This window comes from Schistocerca piceifrons, chromosome 3 (assembly GCF_021461385.2).
Source record: "Schistocerca piceifrons isolate TAMUIC-IGC-003096 chromosome 3, iqSchPice1.1, whole genome shotgun sequence".
NCBI lineage: Eukaryota > Metazoa > Arthropoda > Insecta > Orthoptera > Acrididae > Schistocerca > Schistocerca piceifrons.
Window position 1 is genome coordinate 538124053 of NC_060140.1, and position 16088 is coordinate 538140140.

At 40.5% G+C, this 16088-nt stretch overlaps 1 protein-coding gene across 1 annotated transcript in view; it reads right to left on the minus strand.

The window, feature by feature from the left end:
- Positions 1-16088, minus strand: part of LOC124788813 (juvenile hormone esterase-like) — a 172437-nt gene that overhangs the window by 99251 nt on the left and 57098 nt on the right. Inside the window, exon 6 of the mRNA XM_047256094.1 lies at positions 737-871. Within this exon, the coding sequence (XP_047112050.1) occupies positions 737-871 (135 nt within the window). The remainder of the gene's footprint in view (positions 1-736; positions 872-16088) is intronic.

Consider the following 16088-nt stretch of genomic DNA (forward strand, 5'->3'; position numbering starts at 1 on the left):
CCTAACATCTGAGGTCGTCAGTCCCCTAGACTTAGGACTACTTAAACCTAACCAACCTAAGGACATCACACACATCCATGCCCGAGGCAGGATTCGAACCTGCGACCGTAGCAGCTGCGTGATTCCGGACTGAAGCGCCTAGAACCGCTCGGCCACCACGGCCAGCAATGGATGAACCAATTAGTTCTCCCAGAACTAAGTTATTTATTATTCGTAGTTCGGACTCTTGATATCTCTGCAACAGAATGAGATCATAAACACACAAATACTTGCATTTTAATTTTGTAGCAGTTGTGGATAATTCCTAACTAAACACCATACCCATTTCATTAAAGGTAGAAGTTGGTAGGCTACTTGGCCACATCATGTCCCACTTCAGTTTTTTCTTATGCAAATGACGTTTCTATACTTCTGATGGACTCTTCTTCATGATCTTTCCCCTGTTACAAAAACGCAGTCAAAAAGCAGTGTCGTTTTCATTTATCCTGAAGATAATTCCATCAGAAGTATCGAAACGAAAATTGAAGAAGGAAATGACGAGACCACGAAGTCTGGAGACAACCATACCGATGTAGACTGTTTTTTTTCCTTTGTTAGTTTTACGTTTCCTTTGTGCGTTATTAAGTACTAATTCGTTGACTGCATGCTTTCAGATTAAGCCTCGGTAAAGCAATCAAGCCGTACATTTAGTTTCAGGATGCACAACGTGAATATATCTGACTTTATTGGGAATCACCTCGAAACGCAGGTCGCCCACAGGTGGTTCGGCGTACGGGATGCCCAGGAATGCCGTGTAGGACGTGTTGTAGACGCTCGTGGCCGTGGTCCCTCTCAGCGTGCCCTGCTGTACGGTCACCAGCACTTCGTCACCCTGTAGCAACGTTACATCACTTTGATTACAGCATTACACAGATTATTGTAATTATTTCTTATTGTACTCAGCTGCTAGGCAACTCCCAAAATGTAACACAGAATACACAACCGTTAATTAAGCCAAAGGTGGTGCAGCTGCAATATTTTATTTTTTTAATTCTATGAGACAATCATGTAGGCCAATTCCAGACGACTATTGCAATTGTTTGGTTGATTTTTCAAACACTTCCGAAAAATGTTAAAAAGGGAAAAAAACTAGATGTGTAGCACCAATATACGCAAGTTCTATGAGAATAATGCATTTTTATTTACAACTACTAGAATCAAAAAATGATGAGTTGAAACAGAAATTACACATTCGTTTTTTCTGAGAAATCGTTTCGCAGTTGTAGGGTATTTTTTACATTCTTCAACAACATCGTTCCCAACAACAGTAGTCTCAATTTTCTCTGCTCTACTTTTCTCAGTAGGATCATTCTTACATATCGAAGGATTTTTTGTCGAAGTCGACATAAATATAAAATATCCAAGGAAAGCTTTTGGACCTGGAGCTCAAAAAGACGAGAACCCGACTTTTGAAAATGAAGAAAAATCACTTTGATGCTGGATGTAGCTCTTCTATTATTTTACTCTTTCTTCACTCCCACCTGCCTGCAGCGTATCTGCAGCCATATTTGCCTTAAACGGTGTTGTATCTTCATAAATAAATAAGAGTAGGGACATAATTTCAGGAATTGAATACCAGAGATGGTTGGATAATTTTTCTTGGGATCAGTATTGTGATGTTTATTAGTTTCTGCATAATCAGAGGGTGTTGATTACGCTACGGGATGATCAATTAATGAAAACCTGTCCAGTTGCTAATAAGAAATTTATTAAACCCACGAATGGTTTCAACCTTCAAATTAGGCCATTTTCAAGTGGGCCTGAAAGTGACTGAGACGGTTCGTGGAGTTCTTATTATCAGATGTGAGGCTTTTCACTAATTCTAATAGTTTATCGGTTGACGTTTGAATAGCAAATCATGACAATCTGCCGTAATCACTTCCGATACTAAAAAGCCAGGTTCATAGCACGTTAGAGCATATTCTTCTTAATAGGTTGCTTTCCTCGTAAGAGAGACTGATCTTGAAAACTGTAAGTCATCAGACTATTAATTGCCTTCATTTCTCACCTCCGAACGCCCCAGAATGAAGTACCTCGAAGAGAAACACGCATTTTAAGTGTAAAAGTCTCGTTTATCTTTTCATTGTCCGCCCCAGTAGCTGAGTGGTCAGCGTGACGGATTGCCGTCCTCTGGGCCCGGGTTCGATTCCCGGCTGGGTCGGAGATTTTCTCCGCTCAGGGACTGGGTGTTGTGTTGTGTTCATCATCATATCATCCCCATCCGGCGTGCAGGTCGCCCAATGTGGCGCCGAATGTAATAAGACCTGCGATATGGCGGCCGGACCTGCCCCGCGAGGGGCCTCCCGGCCAATGACGCCAAACGCTCATTTCCATTTTCCATCTTTTCATTCGTAACTGATCTTCAATTACTTATGTGTGTGAATTCCTAAGGGACCAAACCGCAGAGGTCATCGGTCCCTAGACTAACACACTACTTAAACTAACTTATGCTAAGAACAACACCCACACACCCATGCCCGAGGGAGGACTCGAACCTCCGGCGGGAGAGGCCGTACAATACGTGGCATGGCGCCTCAAACCGCGAGGCCACTCCTCGCGGCAAATAACTTACTTATAGGGGGGGTCAGTTCTTCCAGGGGGCACTCGTACTGGAGCTTCCTGAACCATAGTTCCTGATAATAACAATGTAAATTTAGATTATAACACAAACGCAAAGTCGCACAACATTATTCGCATGGCCAGTGATTTATTATACTGACTTAGCAAAAGCAATTCGTCTGCAACTGTTCTGTAATTCAAACAAAAGCATTTACCCTATCCCCAAATTATTATTGCATAATACAGCACATCGGAAGACGCTACAACAAGGATATTCTAGATGAAGGGGTACGACTCATACTTTGCTGAGTGTGTCTTTAGACACTGCTTGCTCCGATAATTCTATGCGGCGTCGATATTCGGCTACAGCTCCTGGGAAAGGATGCACGTAGACGGAGGCCTACAAGGACCATCCCAAAAAAAAGCCAAGTGCATGATGTCAGGCGACGTTAGAGGCCAGTGGGAAAATACGATAGCCGGATACCGTTTATAGCCAAATCCGTCGCCGAGGCAACTCTTTGTTAAGAAACGCTCTGACAAGAAGGTGCCAGTATGGTGGTGGTGCATCATTTTCAGTATGTTTTCGCAACTGAATAAGCAGCCATAACTTCAACACGTCCTCAAAAAATGAGCACTCCGAAATTTTTTTTCGGGAAACGACACAAAACGCGTGAACCTTTGGGAGTCCCTCTAGTGTTCGACTACAGTATGTGACAACTGTGTTCTCCATGTTCTTACGTTGTGACGGCTCACTTCCACCGTTAAGTGGAATGTAGCCTGATCAGTGAACACTAAAGTTGAAATGGCATTGTTATCTTTCATCTAGACGTTCATAACCACGCATAACCCCACACGTGTTCTTCTGTCATCAAGTTCTTGTTGCAATTAAATCCTGCGTTGTTTGAAAAACAAAGATTGCTCAACGGCAAGTGGACAGCAACATGCTTAATGGCTTATTCTCGGCTAGCATGACGAGAGTGCTTGTGAGGGCATCGTACAAAATTCACGTGAATGTTTTCTACGTCACTGGGGCGACCAATGGATTTCACCTTACATCAACAACTAGTGTCTTGAAACTGCTCATTCGGCCGTGGAATACCTTGGTCTGTAGGCGGCATAGTCCCTCACTGTTGTCACTTTATCGCATCCCTTGAAACGAAGACGCAGAACGCCTTCTGTGCTAAGCTACCGTAGTCTGAGCTAGCGAGCCAGCTGTCGGTACAGTGGGACCTCTACCAGCGAACACACAAACCGTAAATTTACAACTGGTGCTAAGATAGACGTTTAGTTTCTATGCTTGAGAGAAGATTTTCCTCAAATCTTCATTCTCTATGCATCCTGTGTCCCAAATTTCCCGACATATCTTTCATTAGGGGGAACATGTTACATTCATGCACATACACAAAGCTTAGTACATTCGAAGAAATAAATTAGAGAAATTCGATGTGACAAATAGAAGTATAGGCAGACGTTCTTGTAACCCGACGTTCAAGCATCAAGAGTAACCACGGTGAGGCCATTTCTATGGGCTTCACGATTTACAGCTTGGTAGTGGATCTAGACCGCATTACCTTCTCAGTAAATAGTAGAGTGTAGAGTAAAACACTGATAAGCCAAAACACTATGAATTCCTGATAGCAAATAGACAATGAAACACAGCATCTACCGTTACATGAAAAGAAAAGTGTTTCTTCCACAGACTTTAGATTCGTTGAAATATGCTTATGAGAATGAACAAAATAACACTTCATTTTAGGATGAGGAGATTTGAAAGCAGAGTGTACAGCCTCCAGTGACAAAAATGAACCAAGGCGTATGCCCAGTCAGATCGACGGTATACCAAAAGGGCTCAAACGATTAACAGATATACAATACATGCAGATACGGACCAGAGAGTTGATGATGCAAATTAGGAACCAGGGAATACAATGAGGATGGAAATAGTACTTCGACTGTCCACAAAGACCTCTATAAAGTATTACAAACATTCATTTTACACTACAGGATGTTATAAATCTCAGTCTGTTTCTGACAAAGCAGGTCGTTGCTGTTAATGCAGACTCATTCTGAACTCCTCTGTTGAACTGTAAGGTAAACGATGTCACAAGTGAGGTATCACTAAAGGTGGGGCTGCGTTTACCTTGACCGCGGCCGCCAACGAGAGCAGCAGAAGGATGCACGTGGCAGACATTTGGATTGACTGCATGGATACGAAACACTGGGGCACGTTAACTGCCTTATAGCTGCGGCACAAACTGTTAGCCACGTCTCACGTAAGTGCGTCACTGTACAAAGATTAGCTGCTTAGCAGCTGGAGGGAGACAGGAAAGCACACTGTGTCCTTTGTGCCCAGTCGCTGTATCTGCGCTATCACATTTTAATCACATTACTTGATAAAGTGTCTGTCGAGTGGGTTCAAGAAAGTGATTGAAGTGGGAGCGTCTAATGCCTTTACAGTCCAGAGATAACAAAACAGTAATTGGACTACATGTTTCTGCTTATGCGACTCGTCTGTATAGAAGCACTGTAGCAACGAAAATTACGCAAGGGTATCACAAAGTGGTCGTTCAGGGAATATTACCACAAGCATAGGGGATACCTGTGGGAGAAAGGGAAGGAGAAGTTCGAAATTATTGTGAGGGCTTCTTGCACCATGAGTCTGCTAAATACGTCGAAAAAATGTGATCATGTCAAGAGAACCACGAGTAACAGACAGTTTTTTAAGATGTTGCAGTCCATTCTAGAAAAACCAGTTGCGTCCTTACCTGCGGTTAGCACACTGGACTCGCATTCGGAAGGACGAGGGTTCAATCCCGCGTCCGGCTATCCTGATTTAGGTTTTCCGTGATTACCCTAAATCTCTTCAGGCAAATGCCGGGATGGTTCCTTTGAAAAGGGCACGGCCGACTTCCTTCCCTAATCCGATGAGACCGATGACCTCGCAGTTCGGTCTCCTCCCCCAACACAACCCAACCTTACCTGCGGTTAGTCGTACTTTGGATACTGGGGCTATGCACGACGCTGTTTAAAAGGAACAGCTCGATGTAGTTATAGGATCGAGGAGTGCACGTCTGCTTTCATACCCCGCAGCTAATTCGGCGTAAATAATAACCTGTAGTTGTGATGCTGCAGTCAAATACACTGTGCGTAGGCTAGAACTGCGAATTAATACATTACACGGAAATATAAAATAAAATAAAACATAAAAGATTAATTTAATAATACGGGGTCTACTGCTACGTCTAAATTGGTTTAGATGACAGGGAATTGTGATGAATAATGTTTATTCAAGAAAGGACATCTCAAATAAACGGGAAGTGATCCTACATTATTGAATTGAAATGGAGATAGAAGATACCTTTATCAAATGCAGTAAAGTTACGTCGAGAGTGTTAGGAGAATGGTATCAAAATCTCCAAACTAAACAATCATCAAAGATACGCGAAAACCATGTCCATTTCGTAATAACAATTCACGAAAGATCCACCAACTTAAATAGTCCACAGTTCAACTCGATTATTAGCAAATTAACATACGCAATACGAACAATGGTTTTCATACTCTGTCTGTTCTCAGTTCCGTAAATCAAGATCCAAAAGTTAAGAGTCCTACTCTGGAGCACGTTTGAAAGTTTCTCTCTTCAAATACTGTAAGAGATTCCTTCTACTGTTCCACAGATAGCACAGGTTCCACATCAGACTATTTGACTAGAACTCTATGTGATGTGTAAATCTTTTCTAATGCTTCCAAAGCAAAATTCTTTAAATTCTTATTCTACATTACAACTTCTTCTGTCAAAATATTCTTTGATTAGCTACTCCACAAAGTTTCTCTTCTTTTTAGTTTTGTTCACTTTCATATTATTTCTGTTATACTGACACTAATCTTTTAACGACTCGTTACTTCACCAGTATTGTGTCTTTATTAGACACTTTACACTATCTTCACTAGCTGTTGATGTCTACAAGGTAAAGTTGTTCAGGTCTACTAAGGGTCCTAGCTTACACATTTATTTGTCCTATAAGGTATTTCAGTTGAGGTATACAATTGTGAGTCTTCTTACTAAGCCCTGTTTGTCTAAGTACAAGACGTTCCAGGATGAAACCACCCATATCATAAAGCTTGACGTGAGTGTGTGTGTGCGTGTTGTGTGTGTGTGTGTGTGTGTGTGTGTGTGTGTGTGTGTGTGTGTGTGTGTGTGTATGCGTGTGTGTGTTTATGTGTGCGTGTGTGCGTGCGTGCGTGTGCGTGTCTGTGTCTGTTTTACACAGTTCCCCCTAACTTGCTGAACCGATTGCCACGAAACTTAGTACACACGTCCCTCATAGTCATAAAACCTACCTCTCACAGTTCAGGAGATATGACGTCATAAACAATGACATGCGTGAATACCTCCCGCATCATGAATGACGTTTAAATGTCTTACATTTGTGCTGAGGGCTGTATTTGCAATAAATTTCGGAGGCAGCATTCACATATGCCACTAAATTTATCGCAAAAGTATATCATGTTACCACACTAAGTTCAGGAGACACGAAGCAATAAACACAGAGATGCTTGAAAAACTGATGCATTGCTAATAATTAAAGATTACGGAGTGTAATTATGTCTACACAAACTAGACATGATTGTCTTATTGGGATTGCCGCGATCGTTCTTTGAATAAAAATACGGCATTTAAGTCTTTGGTCGCTACTTCTTATTTTCAATGAGCGGTTTCAGGCTGTCAGGTAAAGTTAAAAATATAATTAACAAAAGAGATATAATTACTGATAGAACTATCTTAGTTTACAAAAAGAAATTTTGGAATGCCAACATACCATACATTGCAGTTACTAAGGTAATTTTTAATCTGTTAAAACCTTATATCACAGTTTGGAGAAGCCTGATTGGTAAAAGTAAAAAGTGCCCTCTATGTTTAAGATTCGTGCAATTGTGCTAAGTTGTTACTTTTTTACCATTCATATTAATGGCGAATATATTTTCAATAATAAGACAGTATTAAAGAAATAGCATATGAATAATCTTTTTTGAGTGGAACATGAACTGAAATAAATTACGCTAATTTAAAAATTTTTAAATAAATTTAAAAATATTGTAAAATATATATATTCTTTTCGAAAATGTGCGTTTCCTCTTCTTTGTATTGATTGGTGGCGGAGAGAATTTCCCTACGTCAGAACGTATACAGCGCCCCGCCAAGTCCTCTTCCGCCTCGCCCAATTCACCTCGCCGCCAGTAGGCTGAGGGCCGTTCCGCTGCAGCTGGTTCTTACTGGGGCGTGCTGTTGCATTCAAGAGTAAGCCTCAAACATGTCTTTAAAAATCTCATAATAACTCCTGTGCATAAAATCACTTTGCTCATTTAGTAGGAGGCCTGGGTTTTTCTATTTGATGAGCATATATTTCAATCTCTTCGAGATTGAGACTTTTTGGAGCTTTATGTAGCACCTCCATTTGTTCATTTATAATGCTCACGACATGTTTACTATCCTTTACATGCGCTCCAAATGCTGTCCGATAGCTATGACTGCAATGTTCCCTGTATCGAATTTCAAAATTCCTCCCTGTCCGCCCTATATAATAACTGTCACATTCAGCACATTTGATCTTGTACACTCCGAAATTGTATTTGATTTGCTTTGTCGTTGCTGGTTAAGGACATTGCAATTCCAGAGGACACCGTCCTAGCCCCGTTTGACATCGTGGACCTCTACACTAATATACCAGTTGAAGAAACTTTGCAAATAATAAGGAAAAACCTGATAAAGAATAGGTCAATGAGCATGGGTGAAATCGTCGAACACGTGGATATGCTAGAGTTCACATTGAGTTTTAATAGTTATGTCTTTAACGACAAGTTTTTTATTCAAGATGAAGGTTTAACTATGTGAAACAGTCTATCAAGCATAAAAGAGAGTACTTTCATGCAATGTGCAACAGAGCCCTGAGATTGCCACTAAATGAGGTTGAGTTGCAGAAAGAACTAGGCATTATTAAGCAAGTAGCAGCAGCTAATGGGTACAGGACACAAGATGTTACAAATACGTTTAACAAGATCAAAAACATATCCGCGGGTACCAGTAATAATTCTAGGAAAATTAAATTTAAGAAGAAGTTTGTCACCTTGACATACAAAGGGCGTGTGTCGGAAAGAATTGGTAAATGCTTTCCAAAAACATTGCTGTGGCATTCCAGAATGAAGGGGAATTGGCACATAGACTAAAACATAAACCAGCAACGACCTTGCAGATAGCAATTAACGCCCACATAAATTATTTTCTCCATCTCCTGTAAGTGCCTCTCTTATAGAAATCCACGGTCGCGATATGATTCTACTCCTAACAGAGCGCAAGAGAACACGTTTTCAAGAGCGCCAGCATTTAATCAATCCAGAAATGTGCTACAGATGCAGTTCCTCTTCGAATAGTAACAAAAATAAATGACTGCACTAATCAGTGCATAGAAAAAGTGAGACAAAATCTGTCTTTTAACTATCCGCGAGTAATTGTGGGGGTCACACCTCCGCGTCACCCGCACTCACGTGAACATGCATGGAAAAGGCACAAATATTGGTAAACAAAATGACTAAAACGTAAAACAAAACTGTATACCTAAAATTACATACAAAGAAGAAAAACAGAACTAAAACACTCAAACATGGTACGAAATACTGTCGTAATAATGAAACTTGGTTGGTGAGTACTCAACTGCTACTCAGTGTATGTCCTTGTGAGTATGTCTCGTCTCTATTATAACATGTGTTTCTCTGCGTGACCACTGACGTCTCTGTCACCTCTCAGCTTTCCACAAAATATTTTCAATCGACTATAATTGGTACACAATCAGGTCAAGATATTCATCTGTCTGATAACATGTAAATGGTATAATCCGTATCACTTTAGGCAGGGGGAGGGGGGTACCTTCATAGTCTCGGATGTTACTGAATTTAGCACATATTAAAATTCAGGAGTAAGTAAGAAACACTTTTTTTTTTTTTTGTTTTCTCCAAAAAAATTCCTGCCCGAGATACGGGCCTCCAAATATGACACAGCGAACACCATTTTGAAGATGCGGATTTCGGAATTTTTTTTTAAAATCCCGACTCTCTGTAACAGTTTTAGATATTTTGTTAGAGGTTTTTTCAGCCGGCCGAGGTGGCCGAGCGGTTCTAGGAGCTACAGTCTGGAACCGCGCGACTGCTATGGTCGCAGGTTCGAATTCTGCCTCGGGCATGGATGTATGTGATGTCCTTAGGTTAGTTAGGTTTAAGTAGTTCTAAGTTCTAGGGGACTGAAGACCTTAGAAGTTAAGTCCCATAGTATTCAGAGCCATTTGAACCATTTTAAAGGTTTTTGTCATGTCGAAGATAACTGCTTTGTGATTACAACGGTATCTTCCGTTTGGACGTATCTGTCAAAGGTTCTTTACTGTCGTCTTCTGAATTTTTTTTATAATTTACATTTTTTTTTCAGAAGTACTTATCCCGGAAAGATAGAATTTTTTCTGTTGATTAGTACCATGTAGCACTCTATTTTCTGTAAAGGAGAGCTTCCACTTTTAAGTTTGTAGAGAAGCAGCCAACTCGCGGATTGTAAAATTCATATGCTTTCCATTGTGTGCGAGTCTAGTCCGCTGTAACTAGCTATGACGTCAGGAATGTTGTGCAATACCTCAAAATTAAAGCAAATAATCTGAAAAGTTGACAGCATGTCAGGAATGAAGCTAAAATAATGTGTTAAGTTTCAGTTTGGTAACTTAAACAGTTTTCGAAATTTGGAGTTTTATGTAAAAATCATCGGAGCAACAGGAAGGAGCTAGAAACTTCAAACTTTATATTCAGATTCCTTTTTCATTGTAATTTGATGGAAATAGCATGCTGGATCTCACGAAGTAATATTTTGGTTGAAATTCATGATTTTCTGTTTTTGTGTCCTACAAGTTCGGAAGCAAGATAGACTAAGTAAGTGATTAGATAAAGCTAGGATGTTTAGATTTACTTAGAATGGAGATAAGCTATAATAACAAATATGTGAGAAGTTTCAAAAAGGTATCTATAAAACTGTAGCTGTAGCGTCTCTCCAAAGGACAAGTTCAGAGCTCATCTATTACGTAGAGTACAACTAAAATAATTCTCTCGCCAAAAACATTTAGCCTAGCCACATAAGAATCTTATTACAGATTCTTCCCTGTGTGATGATTGTACAATTAAAACTAGAGCTTCATTGGCCTTCAGCGAATGAAGCAATTAATTATTTAATTACTTCAAGTGGTGTTCTGCTAGCCCCAGTGGCTAGTCAGTAAGGCAAATGTTGTCGGCTGCTCCTTCTGCGGTCCGCACCGCGGCTATATAAATAAGGGCGTGAGAGCTAGAGTAAGGCCCCAGTTCTCTTCTAGATTCGAATCAGCGCACACTCCGTGTCGGAAACCGCGTTGCGTTTGTGCAGTTGCCTGGAACAGCTTTGGATGCCGTATTATGTAACTCGGTATGCAGGTAACAATGAGTTCGCGTTGGGGTAAAGTGTTAACTGTGGAACGACTTCAGTGATTTAGTCTCAGTTTGCGTACGTCGTATTTTCACATGTCGCGGCAGGGCAGACTTTCTACCATTACTAGCGTGGCGTTTGATGAGTATTAACATCAAATTTTGGCGAGCATTCACTTTGAACATATACATCGATAACGAGTAGTGAACAGTTTCATTATCTAGGGATAATAAGATCCATGCAATAGACTCTGAACAGCTCTGATATTACAATAGCTGATATGGGTAATCATTTGTCTGGAATTTTACACTTTATCGTTTTCAGAACACAGGGAAAATCGTTATAGTAAAGTGCATTTTCTATTAATCCCAGGCATCATCCTAAATCCTCAGAGTAATGAAGTTCAATAATCAATAACTTTTATTCTCCATCAGAGTGGGCACAGTGAACTGTAATTACAGGCATCACGTTTTCGCTAATCACTTTCTGGTTGCCAACGTTGTAATTAGACAGCCTGTGTTAAGAACGGCAATACAAAAGAAAATATAATAACTAAATTTTTCTATCCGCCACCCCACATATGGTGCATCGGGCGGGAAAAACACTGTTAAACTGAGTGAAAGTGATTTAATTATTGGGACTCCGAGTGAAATGCGACACGCAACTGAAGAATAGAACAGTGATAAACAGTGTTACGAGTGCACAGTGACGACCCAATTGGATTAACGACGCCTTGGATTACAATACATCTGGATTGACGAAGCTGGCGCTGAATCGAGCTGTGCCACAGGCATCGCAAGAAGCCAGTCTCACCCCACTGCAATCGTCTGTTGTGGCCGGAGCCGCGCCTGCTGTTGTGGGTCGCACACACATACACACACGCGCGCACACACACACACACACACACACACACACACACAAACACAGCAGCAGCTGTGGAGGTGCCGTCTGCAGTTCAACGCGCCGCGCCGCATCAGTAATCCAGGTACGCCGCACCGGCATCGCCATACGTCGTGCAGAAGGAACTAAGTTAAGTGAAAAGCTGTTCAACTTTTTACTAACCTTCTCTAAAAGACTGTTGGCAAAGGAACCGCTAAAAGAATCTGAGGTTAAAATTAAATCAGAACCGCTGTCTGATGAAGAAAGTGCAAATCCAGACAACGGTTCAAATGTAAATCTGCTTGAAAATAGTGATGTTAAATTGAAATCCGAACCATTGTCCCCTTACAATAATGTCAAAGGAGACAATGGACCAATGACAGAAACCCCTCCAGTAAAGCAGAAATCTGAGATTGTTAATTTACTGGATGACAGTTTCTCTGATTATTTAAAAATGAAACAGAGGCGGTAATGTTTAAAAAGGAGAAGTTGAATGTAACAGAGCAATCAGATGTTTCATTAGGTTTGATGATTCTAGTATTGGGTCTAGTTTTTCGTCATCTGATTGTGATAAGAAACCTTCTAATGAACAACCCAAAGATACTGGGGCAATTGATTTAAATGTAATATTGCAGGCAATATCAGCCGGTAATGCTAAAATGACAGCCAGTAATGCTAAAGTGACAGCTGAATTAGAAACTTCCTTCAAGGTTGGCTGCAGTAAGTTGAAAGAGGATTTAAATAACAGAATTGTGGTCAGCCAAACAAATTTTAATAAAAGGTTTGAGGTAATGGACAGTACCTTCAAGACTGGCTGCAATAAGTTGAAAGAGGATTTAAAAGCTGAGCTCAAAGCAGATCAGGACAGTTTAAATTGTAAGATTGATTCCAACCATGCTAACATTAAGGGAAAGGTTGCTCAGGAATTATCTGAGATACATAAAACGGTAAAGACCAAAGTTGCCGAGGTTCGCAAAGACTTCCAACAGGAAGATGCGAAACTGGAGAAAAAGTTAACAGAAAAGATAGAGGCGGAATCTGAACTGTGCTCAGATAGATTTAAAGATGTTAATGAAAAGTGAACATATGTCAAGCAGAGATAGAAGCAATTAAGACTGATACTACTTATGTTGTGCAAAGAGTAGGTAATGTTGAAATGAAAGTAGAAACTATTAGCACTAACACTGCTAAAATTGAGACTAAAGTAGCTTCAGTACCTTCTGGTAATGGTAGTGTACAACAAGTTGTAGGTGCAAACGCAATTTTGGAGTGGGAAACGCTTAAATCTATCAAGGAGTTTGCCAGATCTTGGATTTCACGTCTGTCACATTTGACGGAAAAACTGAAACCTGAAATCATAATACTTGGTCTTGAAGGTAAATGGCCATGGTATTGGAAACCTAGAATCATTTCCGCCCCTAGAGATAATCGTGACTGTTTAATTGATTATTTGGAACGTGTAGAACGTGTTGCTGTCAATGAGGAGCAGGCATGTAATAATAGAAATAGTAATAGCACTAATAGTAATTTTAAGAATGAGCAGAATGGCAATGTAAGCATGCTAACAGTAAGTGTTCGCCATTCTAAGAAAGGTAGGAAATGGAGAAATAATAACCATAACCAACAATGACAACCTGATGATAGTAACTTTGTTTGTAACGAAAAGGTGCGGGTAAACAACAGTGTTGAAAGCAATGCTGTTCCAGTTAACTATAATGGCAATAAGGGAAACAGTAGATGGCAGGGGCAGGAAAACTAGTTCCCGTCTATGAGGACACTGGCGCTCACCAGGCAGTTACTTTTCCTAAGCCAGTAATTACAGCGATTGGTAAGACAGATCAAAATACTCAAACTGAGCATTCGGGTGATGAGTCGCTAGCATCCAATGATACAGCAGAAATATTAAACCACTCACAGTATTTAGTTGATGCCGTGTTAGTGCAGTTTTCTAACTGGGAAGAGCAAGAGAAAACGCAGCAACGTAATGTTAGGGGAGAGCTACCAAGTACTGAATTGTCAGGTGAAGAAGTAGAAGAAACTCGTGCTTATATTTACGATGAGAATGGTGTGCTCTTATCTAAAGTGCCTGTGCAGTATGTTGATACTGTGCTGATAGATTTAGGGCAGGAGGTAAGTGAAAATGTAGAGGGTAGCCTGTTGTGTGTCAATGAACCCAGTGGCTGTGACCAGTTGTCACTTGAGAAGGAACCCGACGATAGTAATGAAAGTGGTTTAGCTGTAACTAGTGTTATGCCCGGTTTGGAGGCGCAGAGTCGCTCCGACCACAATAATTTGGGTCACGTTCAGCAAACTAAATGTAATGAAGTCGTGCGGTGTTTTGATTTGAAATTAGTAGACCGACTGGAAAAGGCAGCAGAAAATGTGGTTCAGGAAACCCCTACACACCTTGTTCCTTAATTTAATGAAGACAGATGTCAATCACTTTAGTTGGAGACAAATCCAAATGGAACTGTTGGATGAATTTGAGGAACCACCAGTACAGCCTAGAATATGCCACCCTACAATACTAGGAAATATATTAAGTATCAATGTACGCTGTCTCTTACACAGTCGCGGTGAGGTGAGTGCGTTGTCTCAGTCTTTCTTTGATGCATTACCTACTAAAGATAAGCTTACAGTAATGAGGGTATCAGGACTGAGACTAATTGGTGCCACTGGCAAGGTGTCAAAAACGGTAAAGCAAGAAACTTTGCTGTCCTTTAATGTTAATGGTAATGTAATTGATCATCCATGCTTAATAGCAAACAGTCTTAGTATCGAGGTTCTACTTGGCATAGATTTCTTGTCAAAGTATCAGGGTGTTGTTGACTTTGAAAGAAACCAGTTAAAATTGGTCTTGCCAATAACTGGAGTACTTACAGTACCATTTATTGACAAACACATAGTAACTAATGATGAGACTTGGGAGCTGCCTATACGAGTTATGAAAAATAGGTGTTGAGACGAAGATGTTTATCTTAGTATTGGACAAAACAGAAGCTAAATTACAAGAAATTGACAGATCTCAGCTAGTCAGAAAGAAGAACTGAGGCACGTTTTAAAAAGGCATAATAAGGTATTTTCAAATTGACCTGGCACGGTCAAAGGCTATGAATGTCAATTGAAGGTAAAACCTTGCCAAGTATTTTCTGGAAGCCATACTCAATACATGTTGCTCGGAAGGAAGCGGTTCGGAATGAAATACAGAGAATGTTAAAGTGCAGGGTAGTTGAAAAAGCGGTCAGTGAGTACAATAATCCCATTGTTGTTGTACCAAAAAGAGACGGAAGTGTCAGATTGGTCTTGGACGCTCGTTGGTTGAATGAAATAGTGGTTAGGGAAATTGACAGGATGCAGAACATGGACGAGTTGTTGCAAAAGTTCCGTTGAGTTAAATTCTTAATGTCTATGGACATCACGTGTGGGTATTGGAATTTGCCACTAGCGGAAAGTTCAAGGAAGTACACAGCTTTCTTGTACAAAGGAGTTTGTTACCAGTACCATGCGGTCCCTTTCGGACTTAATATCTCTGTTTGCGCCTTCGTACATCTGATGTGCCATGTATTAGGACCAGACTTAATTAATAAAATCACAGTCTACGTAGATGATCTTTTATTAGCAACACCCACTTGGGAAGAGCATATAGATTTGTTAGAAAACGTGTTAGAGGCTATTGATAGCGGTAGAATGAAACTAAAGACTGAAAAGACAGAGTGCGTTAAAGAAGAGGTATATTTCTTGGGATATATGATAGGTGGAAAAGGTATTTTGCCCTACCCAGGCAAGCTAGCGGTCACTTAAAAATTTGAGGCTCTCACAAACAAGAAGCAGTTGAGATCGATGTTCGGTCTTTTCGGCTTCTGTTGGCGTTTTGTTAGTGATCTTTTAATGCGACCTGTTTTCACCTCCTGTTGCAAAAGGATATCCCTTGGGTTTGGACAACAGAATGCCAACAGGCTTTCGAGGAGCTTAAACAGTCTTTGATTAATAGTCCTATTTTAAATCACCCTGATTTTGAAAAACCATTCTGTATGTCTGTGGAGGTAAGTGACAACGGTATAGCCGTGGAGGTATTCCAAGTAGAAATAGAGAGCGAACAAGAAGTGCACAGAACTATCGCTTTTGC